The sequence below is a fragment of the Agelaius phoeniceus genome, chromosome 1 (assembly GCF_051311805.1).
Source record: "Agelaius phoeniceus isolate bAgePho1 chromosome 1, bAgePho1.hap1, whole genome shotgun sequence".
NCBI classification, from domain to species: domain Eukaryota; kingdom Metazoa; phylum Chordata; class Aves; order Passeriformes; family Icteridae; genus Agelaius; species Agelaius phoeniceus.
The window spans coordinates 91947609-91969833 of NC_135265.1; the positions used below are offsets into that span (position 1 = coordinate 91947609).

Consider the following 22225-nt stretch of genomic DNA (forward strand, 5'->3'; position numbering starts at 1 on the left):
GGCAAATGAATGCACACACTGCAGTTTAGCAGGCTGGGTTTTCATGCTGGTCTTACCACACTCTTCTGCTGCACAGCTGCTGACTGGCCATACTCCTTAAGATCTTTAAACATTTTAATGAAAGAATGACTAAATTTTTACCTTTTATTGCCTGCACTAGGTGGGTGATAGCAAGTTGGTTATTCCTAACACACAAGAAAGTGCTAGTTATTGATTCTCTTCCTCTCCTTCTCTCCTTCCTCTCCCTCCCTGGTCTTAGAATGTTTGTCGAACACTGTGGGGTATGGGGAAGAGTTGAACAGAAGCTGGTAACAGCTGCTGCATGCTGCTGTTCTCTGTCATGCTAGTCTGGTGACAAACCTAAGGATCCTTATATTGCTAATTTTTCAGTCAAATCCACAGGTTACAGGTGTGTAATACTCAAGAGTATGTGAATGTCATGAATATTTGGGCCCAACATCCCAATGATGTTTAGTGGAAAAAAAAAAGGGGGAAAGATCATACTGATAGTATAATATAAAAAATAGAGGTAGCATGTCTTGTTTTTCATCTCCTTATACGAAAAAATTTCAAATTCAAAGACCTTTAAAAACACATTTTTCATACAGATACTGCAGTGTGTTGGACCACTTCCTTTCTGTTTGAATGCCAACATTTGAGAATGCTAGATCTGAAAAAGCCTTGTGTAAACTGCACTGAATAACAGAGCATACGGTAATGAGGCAACATACATGATGTTCTCCCAAGTGAAAATGATACAGAACGCTCAGTAAAAGAAATTTGGATGTCTGTTAGAAATCTAAATTAGCAGTGTGACAAGGCTGTCTTACAAAAATATTTCACAAGTTCTCAAAATTCCATCACAGATGTGGTTTCTCAGAGGATATTTCCTGCATGTACATCTGCTGCAGTAACATGACTAGTTTCTACTTATTTAGATGTCTCAGGTTGTACTCTTCAAAGAGGCATGGCAGTAGTCACTGGGAAAGCAGGACAGAAGTATTGATAAGGTGCCAAGGGTTTTGGGGTAGACACAGGCCTGAGCTTGGGATCAAGTGGGATCAAGGGGAGCTGGGGTACACAGGAGGCTGTAGGGTGCACAGGAAAGCATATAGGAGCTGCATGGGCAGAGATTTATGTCTGTTGCTCTTTATCTGAAAATATTATGATTATGCTTTTTTTCAGTTGGGCTCTGTAAGCCTAGCCCTGGGGAAAGAGTATGCAGAAGGCAGGAATGGAGAAAGATTTTCAACAGAGTGTGAAGGAGAAGGATTGGAGTGAAAGTAATTGGGATGTCTCAGGGCAGAAGGGGTGCTAGGGTTAAGGAGTACTCAGGGAAGAGATGGGAACATTATATGACTGTACATTCTCGCACACACAACTGACATCTGCTATTTCCCTTCCTACTTTAAACAGATGGTAGGAAATCAGAAGAATTTTTTATTTGATTACCTAAGGGGAGTCATTCAAATGAGATTTGTCCTTAAAGGGCTCACAATCACAATTTAGATGAAGAGTGTTTTAGCACAGATTCACTCAGTGACATTTTTGTCTGCCAGGATTGGTTCAGGGTCTCTTACCTGATCTAATTTTATCATCTCTCTGTTCCTAACCATTTTGTTACCTCCAACCTAAGTCTTCCCAACACTATTTTCACAGGTTTATAGAATACAGTTCTCATCTGAAAGACAATATTGTAAGAATAAAATGGGAATTGCATTTAAGTGGTTTCCTCTTGTCTCCTGACTAGCAGTAACTCCAGAGTGAAACACTGTGCATCACACAGCTGGGGAGTGATGGGCATCCAGGGTTTGCTTCCACAGGATGCAGCATGTGCTGACAACTTCTGGGGCTGGTCTCAGTTCAAGGAACAGTCCTGAGACAAGCAATGAATGGATATTAGGAATATTTATTCTAAATGAGATCCCACTTTTCTGCTCTGTTTACCAAGATTAGCAGATGCCTTCTTTCCAGGAATATAGCCTAGACAATCTGGTGTTTTCTAGGAGAAGTTGTAATTACAATAAGTTATAAATACCTTACATCATTATACGGTTTCAATAATTCAATTATTACAAGGAATATTATGATCAGAGCTTTCACTGAGCTTTCATAAACTCTGACTTGCCAGGAATTATTCTGGGACCTTGGCAAAAGGTGACACATCCTGTGTTTCTGGGCTAATAAACATTGTCATAGTATTTTTCCTCAGCTGTTAGAGGTTGCTGGGTGAACCTAAGTATGTAAAAATGAAAGATGATATTGCTTGCTTGACTAAATGGTGTTTTAAGAAAAGGTTTTAGACAAGTTAAAATTAATCTAGTTAGAAAAATTGTGCCAAAACAGTGTGAAATTAGTACAGGGAAAACAATTGTCTAACTAACCACAACAACCTGTAAATAATGCTCTTTATAGTGACTGAGAACAAACCATGATGGAAATGTAATTTAAAAAGCAAAATATAAAGTTTCAAATAAATTCTTTCATGACAGCCAGGGAGAATGTAGTTGTTATATGAAGATTAATGATACCATTCTTTCTCAATCATTTTATATATACATTCCAGTTTCTGTGTTAAGTAAATGCTAGCCAAAATAATTTTCTGCTTTCTCATTGCAAAATGATTCTTATTGATGATGGAAAGTGTGATACAAACTGTAGGCTCAAAAGTTTTATCTGCACAGCTTCATTCCAAAAATGGGGTGAAGACCCTATCTTTTCAGGGCTCATAGGTACTGCTTGAAAAAAAGACCTTATTAAATTAATGCTGGAATTGCTGTTGGGTTGGCTGGAATAAATGCTGCATTGGAGACTGCTATGAATAGACATGATGTTGTGAGGCTGATTGTGCCTGTCTTGCTTTGCTTTCAGCTCTTGTGAAAACTTATTATTGAAATATCATGATTAATTTTGCTTGAAAAGGACCTCTGGGGATCATTGGGTCCAACATCCTGCTCAAAGTGGCCAATCTTGAAGCTCTCTCAGGTTGCTCAGGGCACTGAACTGTCAGGTGTTGAAAATTTCCAAGGATGGAGGTTTTCCCAAGCTGTCTAGTTAACTTGTTCCAATCCTTGATCACTCAACTTGCCCTTGTACCTCTTCAATCAGAATTGGTCTTGCTGCAGCTTGAGACTGTTGGCTCTTGTTCTTCCATTGCATGTCTGTGAGAGGAGTCTGCCTACATCTTTGTTCCCCATTAGGGTCTAGAAGGCTGCCCTGGTAGCCTTCCCTTCCCGAGGCTGAAGGAGCCCAGCTTCTCCAGCTGTTCCTCAGGCATCACATGCTCCATCACCCTCTTGATGTTTCTCCTTGGTTTCTCTCCTGTTCATCAGAATTTCCTGTGTTATCCAAAGGCTCAAAAATGAGCAGGCTGCTTGAAATGCAGCTTTTACAACGGTGACTAAAAGGGCATAGTCTGTCCCATGAAAGTGCTGGCTGTGCTTCTGCTGGTGCAGAGCAGTCTGCACCCATTCCTGCCCAGCCCCACTGCTGGCACACATTCAACTTCTTGTTCACCAGACTCCCCCTTTCCTGTCTCGGGGAGCTGCTTGGCCTGTCAGCCTGAGCTGCTGCACGGGGCTCTTTGCTCCTACATGTGAGACTTTGGATTTGCCTTGGTGAAATTCATGAGGGTGCTGTTAACACAAACCTTTGGCTTGTAGGTGAAGGGCAGCACAGCCCTCCTGGGTGCAAACATGAGTTTGACTTGGCTGAGCTCAGGTAAATGAGTCATGAGCAAAGGGCTTCAGTTTGCTGTTCCAGCAGCTTCCCTGAAGCAGAAAGCTGTGTCCTTTGGGGAGCTGGGTAAGGGAAGTCTTGGCCTCTGTCCTGTTCCCCTTGGCCCCACAGTTCCTGGGGTTGCCATGATGTTCCTTTTAGCTCATTCAGCTTCTGCATTTTTTCTGTGCTTGCAAGAAGTTCTTGAATCATTCATGTAACCAATTGCAGTTTTCCAAGCTAATGATACCCATTTTGCTGGCTTCCTATAGAGTTAATCAATGACTCCAAAGGAGGGGTTTATGTTTGCATATCACCAAACTCATTTGTTCAGAAATCAGTGGCATCAAGGAGTTAAGTGCCTTTAGATGCAAGTCCAAAAAGGAAGGTAGGTTTGACAAACACTTGCTGGCAGGAGTTGAACTCAACATAACAAGAGGGTTAGCTGACTCTGACCTTTGTGTTTACAGCATTAGCTGATATTTAGAGCCTGTTGTTTGTGTCTCTTCTCAGCTTGAGGTAGTCCAGTCTTGCCACTCAGAAGAGATTATTCTTTTTTTAACTGCCAGGCTCAAGATAGACAGGACAAGGCACACTTCTGTTCTCTTGCTAAAGGTGTCCTGAAACTACTTGAGTTAAATTAGAAGCGTTCCTCTGTCTAGATCATCAAGTGAAAATAAAAGGTATATTCTTCTCAGGTCCTTGATGCCTTGATGTTTTGGTGACTTGTAGTAAAAGGAAAGAATCATCCCATGAAAAATCAATATTGTGCTCTAAACAGAAGAAATACCTTTTTGAAGATTTAACTATAAATATTTTCTAAAAGTGTTAAGTCACAGAGTGAGTAATGTTAATAAGAAGGCTTACAGAAACTCTGTGAGGTTTTAAATGGGGTTTATTTACAAATGGAAGGAAATTAAATTATTTATAACAGATTAAAGCTGTGCCAAAATCACTTGTGATTTATTATTTCTAAATAGAAAGCAGTACTATTTGCATTGTGCTAATTTTAATGCAGATAGCTGATAAAAATATGATTTATTTTTGGCTTAAAGGTTGCTGTTATGCTGCACTAAAACTTCATATCAGCTTAATTTATATAGATCTTACATAACTTAGTCATATTGTTTTACATATTTTTGATTAAATGGCATTTAGACTCACAGCACCCTATTTGCTGGACACTAAGAACTTGTAATTAAAAACTTACCCAATATTTTCTGGGCTTGAGAAGGTACAGGAACTAATGCTGCTAAATGTTTTTGAAAAGGCCAAGCTAGACTGTCAAATGACATTTTAAGGTGCATGTACAAATTTATCACCAATGATAAATCATGGATTAGAAGGTGAATCCTTTCTACTCAGTGAGGAATACAGGGCTTACCAGTATAAGTTGCTCCTAGTACACCTGGTAGAATTAATGCACAAACAAGTTGAAAACACATCAAAACAAGTCTACAAAGAGTTTCCTCAACTGTCAGGAACTAGTCAAAAAGAGGAATCAGTACTTTAAAAAGTTTTGATAAGCTAATCTCTTTTCCAAATGTTGTGGCATAGAGCAGAAGTATGCAGCACTCAGAAGTTGATTATCAGTATGCTGTGTACCCAATATTAAGTGCTGTAAAGCCTTTTGTTTGTTGATTTGAACATTAAAATGCAAACTTGGGAAACAATTTCTCTGAGTAACACTGCAAATAACTCTTGTAGTCTAATTTTCCTAAATTTGTTTTCTATTGTGATCTCAATTAATTAATTATGTTCATATTTTTTCTAATGTTTATGGTTGTACACACACTGCTCATAGTTTATGAATAAAAGAAATTCACAGAAATGGTTACAACACAATGGAGAAAGCAGTGGACAAATTTTCTGTTTCCTTCCTGTAATGTTATCATCATTAATTTAAAGCATGAGGAGTTCTGAAATCTGGAGGTGTACTTGTTTTGTCATATCTGCATATCTGTGGAAATATTCTGAGCTTAAAGCAGTCAATAAGCCTTTGTGGTTAGGGGAGACATGACATTTTTCTCCCCCTTCCAACTCTGTCATGTTTGCATGCTAACACATCAATGCCACCCAAATCCATGTTAATATTTGTGATTCATACATATCCCTGTCTCTCTCTCCTCTTCTTTGCTGTGGGTAGGAGTCTCCTATCTTCCAACTCCTACAGTAGCTTAAATTACATTTTGAACACATTAGAAGATGGTACTCACACAGTCTCCCAGTGGTTTGTATATAGCACTGTTAATAGGGAGCAGTGGGAAAAATTATCCCTTTTTTTTTCCACTGGTTTTACAGTTTCTAGGGATATACAGTCTCCACTGCACCAGAGGAATGGGTTGCTCCATGTTTTTTTGAACTGGCACCTGAGATGTTATTTTGTCACCATATACTTCTCAGCTCAGCAAGCTGACTTGTGCTTCCAGCTCCATTTGCTGGAGTGGATTTGTTTTGGCTTTATTAGTTTGTTTGATGTGAAGGTGTTTTTTTTTGTTTTGTTTTGGTTTTGTTTGTTTGCTTGTTTCTTTGCTTGTGGATTTCTTTTTTTAAGATTAGTACATGGAACTCTACTGCCAAACTATCCTATTCTTGAAGCTAACATATGGAGTGTTTGAAAAGAGCATTTCCTTTTAACTGCTGTGTTGTCCTTCACCCTCAAAGCATACCAGTCAAACCAGGGCTGCAGGGAGATCTGTGGCAACCAGAAAGGCTATTGTCCTCCTCTGTCCTTGTCCCTGCATGCACATGCTGGCACAAACATGTAAGTACACATCCTGCTTTGACAAAATGGAAGAGATGGTGTGAACTCATCCATTTCAATGTGAGGTCAGCAGTCATATTCAAACAACTCTAAATATTAGTAGTAATTTGTCAACTTGCTTTACCTGAATTGGGAACCATTTGCATAAACTCTTCAAATTGGGCTGTGGAAAGGTGGCAGCCAGGTGATATGTTTCTGACCACAACCTAAGTAAAGAATGCTTTTCCTGGCTCCACTGTGTCATCTGGTCTGTGGCACTGGAGCGTTTCTGCTTGCATTTCATCAAAGCTTTGAAATCCTAGTCCTGCTACTATACATTCTCATTACTGGTTTTGAGTTAGGTCTTGTGCCTGCCTCCTGCACCAACATCTTCCACAGCTGCCAATTTTTTGCAGTTTCCAGAAACCAACAGAAAACCTTTTTAGTTCTCTTTTTCTGCACCACTACTTTGTACTAGAAGACTTTAATGACAGAAACCCCTTTGCTCCCCTTGAGACACTCTGAGTGTCATATCGAGTAAGACATTTGAAATCCCATGAGGTATTCATAGCACTGGTTCATTTTGAGAGTGGTTTCCTTGGACAAGGTCATTGTCAATATAATATGTCACCTGGTCAGGACTTGCACATTTTCCTTCATTTTATCTCCTAAAAAATTGTAAGAAGATTTTAACTCATTCACACGACTTCCTCTACCTATATGATGCCACAGTAAAAAAATAAAATTGATCCAGAGCTGTACAAAGTACTTTTCTTCACTTGACAGTGTAGTGTCAGCCATGCTTGACAGAATGATTAGAATCATTCTATTAGCATTTTATACCATTTCAGCCTGTTAAGATTCTGGGTGACAGTCAGTACATGTTTGGCAAAAGAATGTCAAGTATCTGCACTGTTCCCTGTACAAGCTTAAAGCAATTTAGCTCTGTTGGAGTACATGGTATAAAAGAAAGCAGACTGTCTTGAGGAACTTGATATTTGCATGATTTTTAAATTTATTTTTTATCTCTGGGCAGTTTAGGACTGAATGAGTCTGACAAAATCATGGAGATTTTAAGGCAGGCTTATCTCCATAGACAGATGGGAAAACTTACATGTTTCTCTATCCAGTTATGGAACTAGTAAGTGAATTTTCTACTATGATGATTCAGGCAGTTTAGTCATTTACAGTTTATTAGAGTTTAGTCAAGCCATTTTTAGTGGCATTTAGGCAAGTTAAAAAAGTCAATTTACACAGGGATGAATTCTACTCATGCATATAAGCTTTGCTTGTGGGGTAGCAGAGCATTACGTGCCAAAGTAATAGCAGCAGTCAGGGAAGTTTCAAATATAACCACAGTGGGAAGACAACTGGGCAGATGACAGAGGATTTGGTAGTTTGGAACTTCTTCATGGTGTGTCAGTGAGATTTCTGTAGAGCTGGTTAACAGCCAGCAGGAATTCCTGGTTCAGGAATTCCTGGTTCAGTGAAGACATGTCTGCAGGAGTGAGTTCGTGTTGGGGTTTCTTATGAAGGAGGATAGTGTCCTCACAGGCAAAACAGTTCCTGGGCTCCCACATTCATCTTGGGTGGCAAGCAGGCAAGGAGATGAGGAACAAATTTTGTTGTGAGTGGGCCCCAAGTATGCAACACATTTAAGAAACTAAAGGAAGAGAATTAGGGTGACCTAATTGCTAGTGTGCCCATCTTAGCGTAGACCTTTGCCTCTAGTATGGATTTTGTTTGCAATTTTCAGACTTGCATTGGATATGTTTGCCTTTAAACTTCTGGGTGGTTGATTTGGAGTCAACTGCAGGTTTGAGTTGTGCTCTCTGTGGGCATTTCACCTGCACTCAGCTCAGATCTACTTCACTTTTATGTCACATGGCCTTTTTTGGGAGGGGGAAGCATAAGGAGTGAACCTCTAAGGGTCAATACTTCAAGGTGAGTAATACTTACAGAAAATCTTAATTAAGGGCTGTAAGAAATAGAGCATTGGTCAGTCTGCTTGTAGAAATCCTGTACTACTCTGCTGAATGTGAGTGGTAAGGATTTATTTGTCAGTCTGCTACCCTTTATCTTGCAAAGGAACAGCTGTTTGTTAATCATGTTGCAATTTGCAGTGTGCAGGCAGTATATTGCTTTTATAGCTTTAAAGCTATTGAAATTTAGTGTTCATGCGTGAATGTGAGAGGATATCAGACAGATCCACCACTTCAAGTTTTTGAAGTGGTCCCCACTCTCTACCACTTATTCTTCTGGAATATAAAACTCAGATCAAGGAGAGCCTTTAGATAGGAAAACAAATTAAGTTTGGCTTGAAGTAATACCTTGCCTACAGAGCTAATGAAGTTGGAAACCATTTTGAATAGGTTTCCATTCCAGTGTGTCTCCATACTTCCAGGGCTGATGCTTCTCTTTCCTTTGCCTCTTAGGCTCAACTTTGAGTCAATTCCCCACTGCAGATAAGTCCATGGCACCTCAGGTTTTTGTTAGCAAGGTTGCTAATTGGCACTGGGATTTTGGGGGTTTTTCATACTCCCAAAACTGTGACTGTGAAGCATTGTGCCTACTGACAGGCTGAATGTCATCCCATCTGTGTAGCTGCTGAAATAAAACTTTATTCTATCCATGTTTTTTCTTTTGCCAGGTATTAAGGGGGGAAAAGAATATGATGCTAACTGTGCTGATATGTACTCTATCCATTTCCAGCCTAAGACTTCTATAAAATGGTGAATTATTGTAGTCTCATGCTATGTTAATTCAAGCCAAATTAAAGCATACCATGAATTTAATTTGGCTTTTATGGGCTAACTTAATGGTGGTTTATCCAAAGGATCACACGTTATTCCTCATTAGATAAATTAGCTTAGCAGAATTTCATTCACTATGGACAAAGTTCAACTGTTTTACATCACAGAAAGATTTTAATTAAAAATCATGGACTTGTGATGGAGGTTATTATACCAGATTTTCTTGACCTTTGAGTCAAAAAAATTATTTTTTGCTATTCTTAATTCATTATGCCCTTTCTAGCCTCTTACTTTGTCAGCTGTATTTTAATTCTGCTCTTTGTCTGTGTTTTGAAAGTTCTTGTTGGGGAATTAAAAAAAAACACACACCAAAAAGAACCTCTTTCAAACAGTATTGCTTCAGAAAAGTCATGCTGGGAGCTACACATACCACTAAGCACTCTTGATGTTGAATATAATCCTCTAAAGTAGAAGAGTTTCATCATATTTTCCAAAAATGCCAGGTGCTTTCGGACCTTTTATTAAAATTCAAATATATTCTCAAGGATGCTACAGACATCCTTGTGATAGCTTAAGAGATTGTCTCACATTTTCCAGGTAAATGACTTTCAGAAGTTATAAGAACAATTCTGAAGGGCCTTGGAGTCATCTGTGCCTCTTGTCATCCCTGGTGAATGTTTATTTGGAAATTTCTGTGGTTGTGAGCACTGAGACATGGGCCCTGTTGCCTTATGACAGAGGCACACAAGGGAGACTTTATTTCAACATGTCCCTTAACCAGAAGGATGCTGAAGAGGTTGGTTTTTTTTTTTTCCATATCTCTTCACCCTCAGAATAATTTTTAATTTCATGTCAGAAAAGTATCAAGAAAGATTTCTTTTTCTTTTTGCCCCACCCCTACCCTTTTTTTATAAAAATAAAGCCTTTTCCATGAGTAAGTAGGTCATGGTAAAGAAAGAATTCATACAGCAGACTTCCCCTACAACTGCTTCTTGCTGCTTGCTGAGGGGCAAGTGATCTTTCAAAATATCTTTGCATTCCTATCTTGGTTTCAGTTGCAGCTTATTACTGCAGAGAGGGGTGCCAGGCAGTCTATCATGTATATCACTGGTACTTTAAATGTTTTGCTCTAGTGCACCTCTATTTTCTTCCGCCTACAAGAACTTCTTGATTTTTATTTATAAATTTGGATTTTTCTCCTTTTTTATTCTCTTATTTCAGTCTTTTTCTGTAAAGAGCACTGCTGCATACATTTTTAGTATGTAACAATTTTCAGTGTACTGAAAAGACACACTAAGAGTTTAGAGATGGTACCCTTCCTTGGATAAGGTGATTTTCTTATTTCCAAAATTACCTGGGGGGAAAAAAACCCCAGTCCTATTAAAACTGAGTGCATAGTGAGTAGCAAACATAAGGAAAGGAGAAAACTGGTGAAACTAAATCTTTAAAGACAGTTTCAGAAAATTTATTTGCAAAACATAGAATGAAGTGTGATGTATTATTTTTGATTGTTCTTGTGAAAAGTCTTATCTTTTGCATACTCTAGATGTGGAAAACAAAATCCAGTGTCATATTTAAATGACACATCTCTTCACTTTTCTGAGTTCTTCCTTATATTCTAAAAAGTGCTGGGGAGTGAATGAAAGGAAGTCTAACAGAAATATTTCAGCAGAATGTGATTATGAAAACGTAGGCTTTTTCTGGCAGTGTAATGATAAATAATAAAGTGTAATAATGAAAGGAAGTAAAAAAAAGAGAAGTACAAAATTGAAGAATTGATATTAGTGACTCTGTGTTGAACCTGCCAGTATTGTCTCCTTTAGCTCTCAGTCTCTGCTTGAGTAGCAGCTGGCAAATACCTTGTAATTCTACTACAGCACATGTCTGAGAGACAACAAAATAATCAGTAGATTGCAACAATAAATTTAAGTGATAATGATCTTGGGGTTCAAGTGTCTGAAGCAATTAACACCTTCTGAGGTTACTTAAATGCAAAAAACAGAACTGATTACCTAGGGGCATTTAAAGAAGTATTTTGATAGAAATAAAGTCTGAAGATATTTTCTTCAGTTATTGAATAAATAAAATCATTCTTTGTTTTGTTAGAAACCATTGTAATGTTGAACTTCTTGGTAAAAATTGGAATAGCTGGAGAAAGCAAAGCTGGGTTATTCTCAAAACCAGAATATATTATTTGTTTTCTAAATATGTTTGGATATATTATTTTACTGTTCCTTTGGAATTTTTATGCTTTTCCATAATTCCACTTATTTCCATAAAACATAATGGCAATGGAAAGTATAGGTTAGGTTAGGAGGAAGAATTAAGCAAGGTATTAGTCTCCCTGTCAATACTGAATTTTCAAAAATATCTGATAGGTGTTTGAGCACCAGAATGTCAGAAAAAAAACCCACTACAGTACCAAGACTTAGTTTTGTGTTTTATATGTTTACACCATAAAACTGAATGTGAACATCCGCAAGCAGCTTTAAGGATACTTGGAAAAAATTCTAATTCAAGAGAACATTGTTTTTGGGAACATCCCTCCATTTCAATTCATGCTGATAATTAAAAAACATCTCTAAAACTATCTTGTGTAATATTTTATTAGATTAATGCAGAAGTGAGTAAGTTAAATAAAATGGACTGTATGTTGTGGGTGAGCCAATACAATAGGAATGTTATGAAATCCCTTCTTGTCTAGGAATATTTGAACTAACAAACACCAATTTGATTCAGGTAAGATGGCAGGTCCAACTGCAGAACAATCCAACAAAACTCGGGAACTTCTACTGTAGGATCTGACTAATTGCTCATTTTGCACAATAGGATCACTCTAAGGCCCAAAAGTGAGCATTCTCTTAGCAATTCACAAGAAGATAATTATGTTTTGAATTCCTGCTCAATTTCTTACATCCTAGCCAGTGTTACCTGAATTCCATTGCTGTATAGCCCTCGAACAACTCCTGCACAGGACTGGTGGTACAGACAGAAGAAAAAAAATAAAGGAAAAAAAAAAAAAAGGAAAAAAAAAAAAAAAAAGCTGTGGATCTCTGCTTCACTATGGGCCCCCATGGGCTGCAGGGGGCCACCAGGCTATCCCACCATGGGCTGCAGCAGCTGGAGCATCTCCTGTCCCTCCTTCCTCACTGACCTTGGTACCTACAGGGCTGTTGCTTTCATATTTTTTTTTCTTGTTCCTCTTTCACAGCTGCTGTACAGTGGGACTTTTTTGCCTGTTATATTAAACGTGTTATCACAGAGTTTCATCAGCTGAATGGGTTCAGCTTTGGGCAGTGGGCAGTTTTGGAGCTGGCCAGAACTGGCAGTCAGTTCTGGGGAAAAATGTGGGGGCAACTGGGCAACTCCTGATGTCTTCTCACAGAAGTCACCCCTGCTGCTCCTCTGCTACTAAAACCTTGCCACATCAACCAATAGCTGCATTATTAAAAGGGAGTGATCTTATATCATAAATACACAAAATGCTTCTTGATATTCTTCTGCACTTCTCTGTGTGTTACAGTTCCACATCAGAGAAAAGCTTTACTTTTGTTTGAGAGAAGACTTCACCTTTCCAGCTGAATGCAAGTTTACTCTGAAAAGAGGAAGTCAAATTAATATCTGATACTACTGCATGTTTAATCAGGATGGAAACATAGACAGAGTCAGTTTTGATTACACAGGATTTATCTATTTGCTACATCCCAATTTCATTTAATATTGGAGTTCTTAAATTGGAATCATTCAGTGTAAATGTTATATACTTCAAGAAATAGTAACAAGACTGAAAATATAAGTCATATAATAAAAAAGGGTATTGTTGGGAAAAGTAAATATACTTCTCATATAAGGAGAGACAGGAAGTCTTTGTTTATCTTGCTTGGTGGACTCAATTCTAAACAGTGAACTGAGTAAAAAGAAAATGTCATTGAGCAAGAAGCTGAGCCTTCACAAGGTGTTTAGACAGGCTCTTAGGACATAAGGGGACAGAGGAGCAAGTGGTCCCCCTTGCTTTGGGATCAGTCATTGGAGTGGCTGGTGTCTCCTAAGGCAGCTTCATATAAGCTGCTAAATGAGATGCCAAGCACCAGTGCCTTAGAGGTAGCACTTGGTGAGCTGTGCAGCAGGCAGAATCAGATTAAAAAGTTGCTAGATAAAGTCTAGAAGTATGTCAAGAGATGTCAAGGTAAGAGAGTTAATTTACTGGGAAATATTTCACTAAATAGATTAAGTCCTCCTCTGCTCTTGCCAGTCCTTCTAAAGCAAAACCAAATATGACTGCTAAATATGATTGCATTATTTTAGTGAAATTAAATATGATAGAGAAATCACATTCAGAAAAGCCCACTGTTTGGGATGAGTTAACTTCAGTTTTAAGACAGAGAAGTTTAGTGTACTTGCTGGAAGGAGTTGCTCTTGTTTTTCAAATGCAGAACATGGGAATGGCTACAGCAGTTCAGACCAGACTTGATGCAAGTACTTGGCATTGTCAATTCACCAGCAGGAAAGGGTGAGATTTTGGTCTTGCTTCCCTAGAATAGTATCCTGGCCACCAAAAATCTGTGATTCAAATGTTTCATGAGAAAACTGCCATCTCTCGATTAAGAAGCTTTGAATTGATTTTTTGATCTATGAACTAGTCCAATTTAATTTCATGTATTTGAGAACTTTTAACATTCATAATAACCTCCGGCAAGACATTTCACACCTATTTTGCGCAGTGTGAAGTGTTCTAGAACAATTGAAAAGTAGTGCTTTTTCTTTCAATGGATAATTATGTTGTCACTAGATGCTCTGGTTGTCAGAATGGAGGTTCCAAGAGCAATCGTACAAACTCAAGGAAAGAAAATCCAGCTACAGCAATTAAATGCAAAAATATAATTGCTGGCTTTTAAAGTACCTAAATTGCAGGTACTTGAAAACACAGATGAACCTTAGGGGAAGCATGCCCTGCCTGTATAAAGCAGGCAGAGTTTGTCAAATTGATTGACATTTTTTGTTGCTCTGAGCAGTTGTCTATATGTTCTTCACTGAATTGTCTGTGTTTATTGATGACTTTAAAGAAGTCATTGAAAATTAAATTAAAATAATTGTTGGTGTTCTTCATCTCTGAGTTCCATTTGAGCTGATGTTGTAACATAGTTGTCGATCTTTCTAGGCAAGATTTTGTAGAGGATAGGAATAAGGCTTCGTACCTTTGTTCTTTTTGTTCAAAGTCTCTTAATATATTTATGAGCATTTAGGGCAGATTGCTGCTGAAAGCTCTGATATCTCTTGATAAAGTTGGATATTTTATTATGCAGATGACAGCTGTTTGTTAGTCCCTCTTTTCATAAAGGCTCTCTAACATCAATTGTCAGTAGCTCAATAGACACCAAAATAGTTCCTCATGTTTACTTTACTCAGAAAAAGTATAGTTGTGCCAGAATACAGCTTGCTGAGAGTTCAGCAGAGCTATCCAACAGCTAGAAATCTAAACATAATCACCATGTGACCAGTGTATCTGTCCCTGCAATGCTCACTGCTGTGCAACTCTAACAAGATCAGTTAAATTGCAAGTATGTGCTGTTGTGCTAACCCTGTAATTATTCAAACCTCTCAATGCTATGGAGTTGGCAAAACTTTTTATTGTATGAGAGCCACACAAATTTCTATTCTGTGCACCAAGGACTTGCAGTGTGTTATGCTTATGGCCATGAGGATTTCAGTGCACACCCCGGTGTCTCTTTCACTGTCTGCCAGACAGCCCTCCTGGCAGCCAACAACCCTCACAGGTCAGTCCTGCTGCTTCTCCTGACTTCAGTGATGTGGGCCTTCACATGGGACATCCTTTCTCCCAGCTGCCTTTGGGCCTTTGGGTAGATGGGAGGTCTCTCCTGTGTATTCAGCTGCTGTGCTGTTCTCTCCAGAAATGTTTCTTGCCTGTGTGCACCCCTAATGCCTCAGGCACTTCTTCTTCCCTGTGTATTCACATCCTTTTCTCAGTGGAGGATTGTAGTTTTTATTTGTCAGCCATTCCTCTGAAGAGGATTCAGGAAGGGTCTACAATCCACAAATTCCTTTCACTCTTCTCCTATGCAGCAGTTCATCTGGCTATTTTTCCTAATTAAAATAGGCAGTTCTATGTACACTTTGTCAGATGCCAGCTGTGATATTAAGCTGTCTTTGTCACAGCAAGAGGCAGGACACTTCACAAACCTTTGCTTAGTGATTTGGTTGTATTTTCCCTTGCGAATTTTCCAGGTAGTCTGTATCAAGTCAGTGTGCTAAGAGATACTTAATGTAATTATTTCATTAATATGTATGTTTGCTATTTATATTTTGCTTATTCCTGGCTTTTGGCTGAGAGTAAGCACAGCAATTAATGTGTTTGGGGTAGGCAGTTCTCAGCCCCTTCTCCTGAAGAAAATTGTGATAAATGACAAATCACATAAACTTGAAATTCTAGTTTTGGTAAATGTATTGCAACCATGGTCAGTGTTTCAATATGCAGCCAAGTTCAGGGGCCCAGCATAGCTGCCCTGTTTTATACATGGCTTGAAAGTGAGCTGGCTGAATTCAGGTCAGTCAAGTAGACATGTTGATGACAATTCAGGCAAAATATCAAAACTTGGTGGTAAAAGCAGTGCTGGCTCCTTCAGATTATATTTCTCATGATACAAGTTTGTGACTTTTTATGAGGGATTCTTTCCCCTTCATTGCTGTCAGTCATGCTACAATTAGTAAGACAATCAGTTTCTTGTCATCATCGTGTGGCCAGGACTTTCTAGCTTTTGCTTTTTAATGTGGATTTTTGTTCTTATGCTGTCTTGAGTTGTCTTGTAGATTGCTGCAAAGGGTTTTTCCTGGACCTAGTTGGAGTCACTTGGAGACAACAATTCAGGAAGTCGTTGGGTGGCAATATGATGGGAATTTCAGTGATTGTTGTCTTTCAACAGCACTGCCCTCTTTTATGGTTACATATGAAGGGTTTGGGGATTGAAGGCCATGAGCAGCAGCGGTGGCCACCTGGGATTTCTGAAAAAATCCAGTTGTTCTCAGGGCTCCAGGAGCTCTCTAAGGATACATTCCTCAGAGTAGAGGCAGGAAGAAACCTTTTCTCCTGCTTGTCTGTCTGGCTTGGTAGGGCTATTATTTTTCTCTGAATGTTTATTCTTTAATGCTTGTGACAGACTGTTCTGTTGCTTGCAGGGAAGAATGTTATACACAGTGTATGTTGTGAAATGTGACATTAAACAAATGTGAAAGTCTGCTTTCTCCCGTCTTTCTCATTTTTCCTTTCATTTCTGTCCAGTATGGCCAGCCACAGTATTAAGTTCTTGTTCTTTGTCTCTGAGACATACTTTAGACTATTGGGACAGTTATGCTCAAGGAATAGGCAGAGTCTACTCTGATTATTCATGGCGGCCTAGAAGAGAGAGAGCTGAGACTAGTCAGGAGGAAAGTACAAAGGTGAAAACATGGTAGCCTTTTAACTGGATCCCATTGAAGAGAAGCTCAGGTGTTATTGTAGGTACTTTTGATTGATCAGTGATATATTGCAGCAGCATGAGCCTTTCCCTTTGGGAGAGATGAGCAAACATTTTGGCATACCTTCCCAAGAGACTTGCTGTGTGATTGAAAAGGGGTTGTTGTCATGCTAGCATATTCATAACCATGAAAAATCATATAAGAAAGAAAGACCTTATACCAATTCTGGACTTCCCAGAAAGCTGACCTACTGCAACCCATAATTCCTGAAGTTTACTGCAGTGAGAAACATTTTGTAGGCAAATAGAAGTTAAAAATACATCAGATGTTTTGTGATGTGAGGATGGGTTTTAGTGTGGATTTTACTTCAGATAACATACCATAAATCCTTATAATTTATTCATTCATAACTTCTACGTGGCCCTTCACAGGCTGCAACTTTGGACAGTTATTTTACTATTAACATAATTTTTGTTTCATATATGGCTTATATTCTTTTCAAACTGCTACTTAGTGATACATTTTAAATGTGACCTAATAAAAAAATAAAAATAATTATAGAAACTTGTTTTAAGTTGGTATGAAAACCAGTTCAGCAATCTCTTCTGCTGCAGCTTCATGCCATAAGGTGGATGAGGGAAAAGACTTGGCAAAATGTGAATTAAGTGCAGATACCTAAAGCTCTGTGTCCTTGGCTGGATTTAGATTTAAGAAATAGCTAAGCCTTCTGGTTGCACTTGGAATAAAGTAGAGTCTTTAAGTAGAGAGTGAAGGAGTAAGAATGGAGAATTCTGCTTCTTCCAATGATCACAGTCTTAATTCTCTCACAATGTGAGCTTGTCACCAGCACATTAAACTGACAGGGGAGCCTCTGCTGTACTGAGAAGTTTTGGGGTTTTTTACTGCATTAAGAAAGAAAGCATTGGGCTATATTATGCAATTTAAGAGAGTCTATTCATTAAATATCTGTATCATTTTGAATAAGTGGGAGCAATAATTCTATTCTTGCAGATAGAATGCAAATATAATAATTTTCTTTTAGCATATTAATTCAGTAAGGAGATTAATATAAGCTTCCAAACTTCTTAGTCAAAATCTTTATTCTCTCTGCAGAATGCAATACAATTACTACTTGGATGCTGATAGTAAATGAACTGTTTTATTGAATAGTCGTAATGAAATACTGGAGGCTGGTGTGTGATAGTTCTTATAAAGAGTACATTCAAGGAAGACTTTGCAGAGGAGGCAAAAGAGGGCAGAAAACTTGTGTTTCAAAAAGAGATAGGAGTGGCTGTTAGTGGAGCAGTGGCAGCTGCTATTATATTCTGTTGGTACTTCTGACTTCCAGTATGGTTTGGAATCAAATTCAACCTTCAGGCACATAATTTATTAATAATCTATTGCAAGCTGAGGAATTAGGGTTATTATGAATTATTAATACTACTTTATTCAAGGATTGATATATCTTTTACAATACTGACTAGCATGAGCTTTTTTTCTTAATTTTCAGTCTTGGTCTCAGTTTACAGTAAAATCCTCTACACCTGAAATAACGATCAAACTAATTATCAGGGAAGCCAAGAACAGGTCAGGTTAGAAGGACCTCAGAATGTCATCTAGCCCAGCCTGACACTCAAAGCTGTGTGAGCTATGAGAGCAGAGCAATTAATCCTAAGCACTTCAAAAGAATATTTTATCTTTTGAAGACTTGGTGCTACCCTTCTAAATGACAGGCTCTCTGCTACATTTTTTTGCACAGAATACTGAGATTGGACTGTAAGTTGAAGCTCCTTAGCAGTCTTCTTTAAAGATAGAACTTTCTTTACAGAGACCATCAGTAGTCTCCAACTTTCCTCCAACTATGGAAGCCCTGCTGACAATCCGGTGTTACATTACAAATTTTGCTTTGGGAAATGGTAGCTCTAAATGGAGAGAATGTTTTGGTCAACCATTTGCTACTAGACTTTTTTGTTATCTGTCAAATGGCGGTACCAAAATTCTGGTTTTGTAGAATGAGGTTATGTGATGGTTTTGTTCTGGTTTTGTAATGATGCATTTTTGCTTTCTTCTACTATGGCTCATTAGGAGTCCAGAAGAGAGTGCTCTAATTTTTCCTGTTTAGGTCGTATGTTTTTATCTGTGGAACCCCTGTTTTCTTTTCCTTGCCCAACTACTCAGCAGTTTATTTCTTATTAAATTTAATTGTGACATTGAATATTGTCTCTCTCTTTTTTTTTCTAGTGTGACAATGCAAAAGGACTCAAAGCCTTCTATGATGCAATAAAATTTGGACCTAATCATCTGATGGTTTTTGGTGGTGTATGTGCAACAGTTACTTCTATAATTGCTGAATCTCTGAAGGGATGGAATTTGGTTCAGGTAAGGCATGGAATGGAATATATTCTAATGCTGTCTTGTGTCTCTGGATTTTTAAAAAAATTAGAAACTTAGCTTTGATGCTTTGAAAGCTTAGAATTTTAATGTTTCAGTTTTGAAGGCTGGTTAATGTGTAAAGATTAGTTACTTGTATATAGTGCTAGCTTTTAAGGCTTGGCATTTCATTGTATTCAAAAATGCTTGTGAGTTTGGGGCAGCAGTCATGTGTCTCAGTAGGTTAATTAAATAAGAATAATGTGTCTCAAAAAGCAACCTAGGTGAAATCAAGTTCAGGCATGGTAGGGGGGAAAACCTAGGACTTTTGAAAAATTAGAAGAAACTCATCAGGCTTAAATTATGGTTCTTCAGGGTATTTACTCAGTCTGTTCTCAGTCAGAACACAGTAATTCCTATGCACTTTAAAAGTGCTGGAAGTGCATAAATTCTAAATAGTGACTAGGTTCACATCTCAGTATTTGACTCACGAAGCACATTTATTCCTAGTTGTTCTTCTTTCTGACTTTCTCAAAGGTCAAGTTTGTGGAAAGGTTTCCTTTGCTGAGGAATCAGAATTTATTAATACTGATCTCTGAAATGCAGATGATAACAGCATGATTTTCTTCATTTATTTAATCATCTGACCAGTGATAATTTTCAGATGGATGGCTGATCGCATCAAGTTTTGCTTTTCTGATGTGGAAATACCCTAGCCTTCTACTCAATGTTCATATTGCCCAAAGATACTCCTTCATATATTTTTTTTTTCTTAAAAACTCTGAATCATTCTATAGTAAAATAAAAAAATACAAAACAATTACCTGAGGTTACAGTTACAAACAGGCTCCTCTTTTCCACCTGGAATACTCACTGAGAGTAGTGCAGCAAGAACAATGAGGCATAATTAAGTTTGTGAAGAAGATGATGATCAGAGTACAAATGGGAAAATCTTAGGAGGATAATTAAAGTAGCTTGTTAACTGTGTTTGCAATGCTTGTCAGATCAGATATTTTTTCCTTCTGCTTTGGGATTTTTTTTCTGATATAAAAAAGCAATTCCTCTGTGGAAACCAAATAATAGTGTGTCTCTGGGGAGAATGGAGAAAATAACAGAAGTCTTGAAACTAGCCTTTAACACTCTCTCTTAAAATTGGCCTAGTTCATGACCTAAAATGAAGTATGTGGCTGGAACTCTGTTTTTTCTGTTTTTTTTTTTTTTAATTTTGTCACATGGAATTTCTGTATGATGTAGGATGTTTTAAACAGCTGGGTTTCATTGTGCTAAAAACCTTATGATTTGCAGTCAAGTTCTGCCTAATACAATCTGGAAATCAATTTGTTCATGAAGTTGCTCAGTCTGAGGAAGGGTGATTAGAAAGCTTTTAAATTCCTGAATTTGTCAATATATATGTCCAATTATAGAATGGTATGAAGTATTGCCACCAGAGAGCATTTATTTCTCTGTGTTCAACCACCATAGCTGTGACTATGTCTTAAACATTATTTATGATACCAGTTCATCAAGGTGTTCTTGACTGCTTGGGCTTAGTATCCTGTGGGCACTAGATAAATCCTCACATGGAAAAATGGCCCTTTATGTCAGGTTTTTATATCTTGATTGGCTGAATGATGAAAAACCCACAACAGCATGGCTGGGAACTATGGCAAGGCTATACTATAAATGGTATAGCAGCAATGGCAATAATCTAAATATTGTTGGTGAAAGTGTTATGTCATATAGTGACAGCAATATGTGTATCTGCAAATCAGCAGATATAGCATGTATAAGATAGTAGGGAAACAGAGTAAAAATCCTTCCACTCCTCAGGATCCACTGTCATAAGTGTCTCTGATTGAAAGCATAACTTGAATAGAAGGAGAAGATAGAAATCTGTGGTTCTCAGAAGTGGAGCAATAATATTCAGCCTGATAAAATACAAGGCTGTCCTCCCTCAAAACTTGAGACTTCACCTCAAGGAATCAAAGCAAACTCCCATAAATTGTTGTATGAAATCATGATGATAATGAAGTCATCTCATGTTGCAGTCAGGAAGAGGGAAAACAGCATAGAGACAAAAACTAACCTGACATTGTATTATTGAATAGAGGATTTTCATTTAGATGTCTGACTCCAAAGCTCTGTCCCTGTCCTTGTGCCTGCAGTCATGAAAACAAAGCTCTTAACCCTAGCAGGGACATTTGATTTGATTTGATTTACACAGGTGTCATGAGGTTCAGCAAACTGATGACTCTCTTACATGCAAGAGAAAAGCAGGATGATACTGCATTTTCTTGGGAAAATAGAGATGAAAGAAGAATAATACAATATAACTAAAAGAAAAATTACTTTCCTGACCAAATACAATATGAGGCTTGCTGACTGCAAAACCATTCTGAAAGCCTTTTACCCCTGATTTCCAAGTTACTGGGTGACTGCTTTTCCTCTGGATGAATTTTTCTTTTCTGCCTCTTCTCCATCCTCTACAATAAGAAGTTGCCAAAACCAAAAAGTGAAACAGCAAGCCAAGAGTATAATGTGCTGGAAATTTTCATATTGCATTTTCTACTCAGGTAATTACAGTAGTGGTGAGGGAGGGGAAGGAAACAGATTCTTGCAATGTGTCTTCAGTCTCTATTCTCCTTACTCTATGCTTTTGATAATGATAGTGTCTTTTTTACTTAACTGGCTAAATCAGGTCACTGACAGCCTGCAACAATGTGAAATAGGGAAGATTATAGAGGTTGAGAAAAGTCTCAGTCTGAAGGTGACATATCTTATTTCCATGTCATATCAAAAAACGGGTACTTTACCTTCTCCATCTTTACAAATTCCGATTTAGTTTTGATCAGCGGCAGAAAGGGAATTTGTGTTCTCAATTAGCTGCCTTCAACTGCTGGCTGATTAAATTATCTCTTACTGTAACAAAATTAATTATTTTTTAATGGAGCATTTTATATCTGTGAAAGGAGCAAGTTGTTTTAGTCTGCAAAGTCTTATGTCATCCTGAAGGACTTTCACTGAGGTATGCTAGGTGACACAACTTGGAAAATGCTTTTTGAACAGATATTCTTAGCAGGACAAATGCAGGCACCCATTCCTTAGCCTCTCAAATTGAAAGCCTCCCTGTGGGTAATCTCTGTGTGCCAGCAGTCCTTTGTTGAGTGACAGT

The 22225-nt window shown here is 38.0% G+C and overlaps 1 protein-coding gene across 1 annotated transcript in view; it reads left to right on the plus strand.

Annotated features, from left to right (window-relative positions):
* GABBR2 (gamma-aminobutyric acid type B receptor subunit 2) overlaps window positions 1–22225 on the plus strand; it is a 457779-nt gene that overhangs the window by 84742 nt on the left and 350812 nt on the right. The window contains exon 3 of the mRNA XM_077183158.1: window positions 18925–19062. Coding sequence (XP_077039273.1) covers window positions 18925–19062 — 138 coding nt within the window. The remainder of the gene's footprint in view (window positions 1–18924; window positions 19063–22225) is intronic.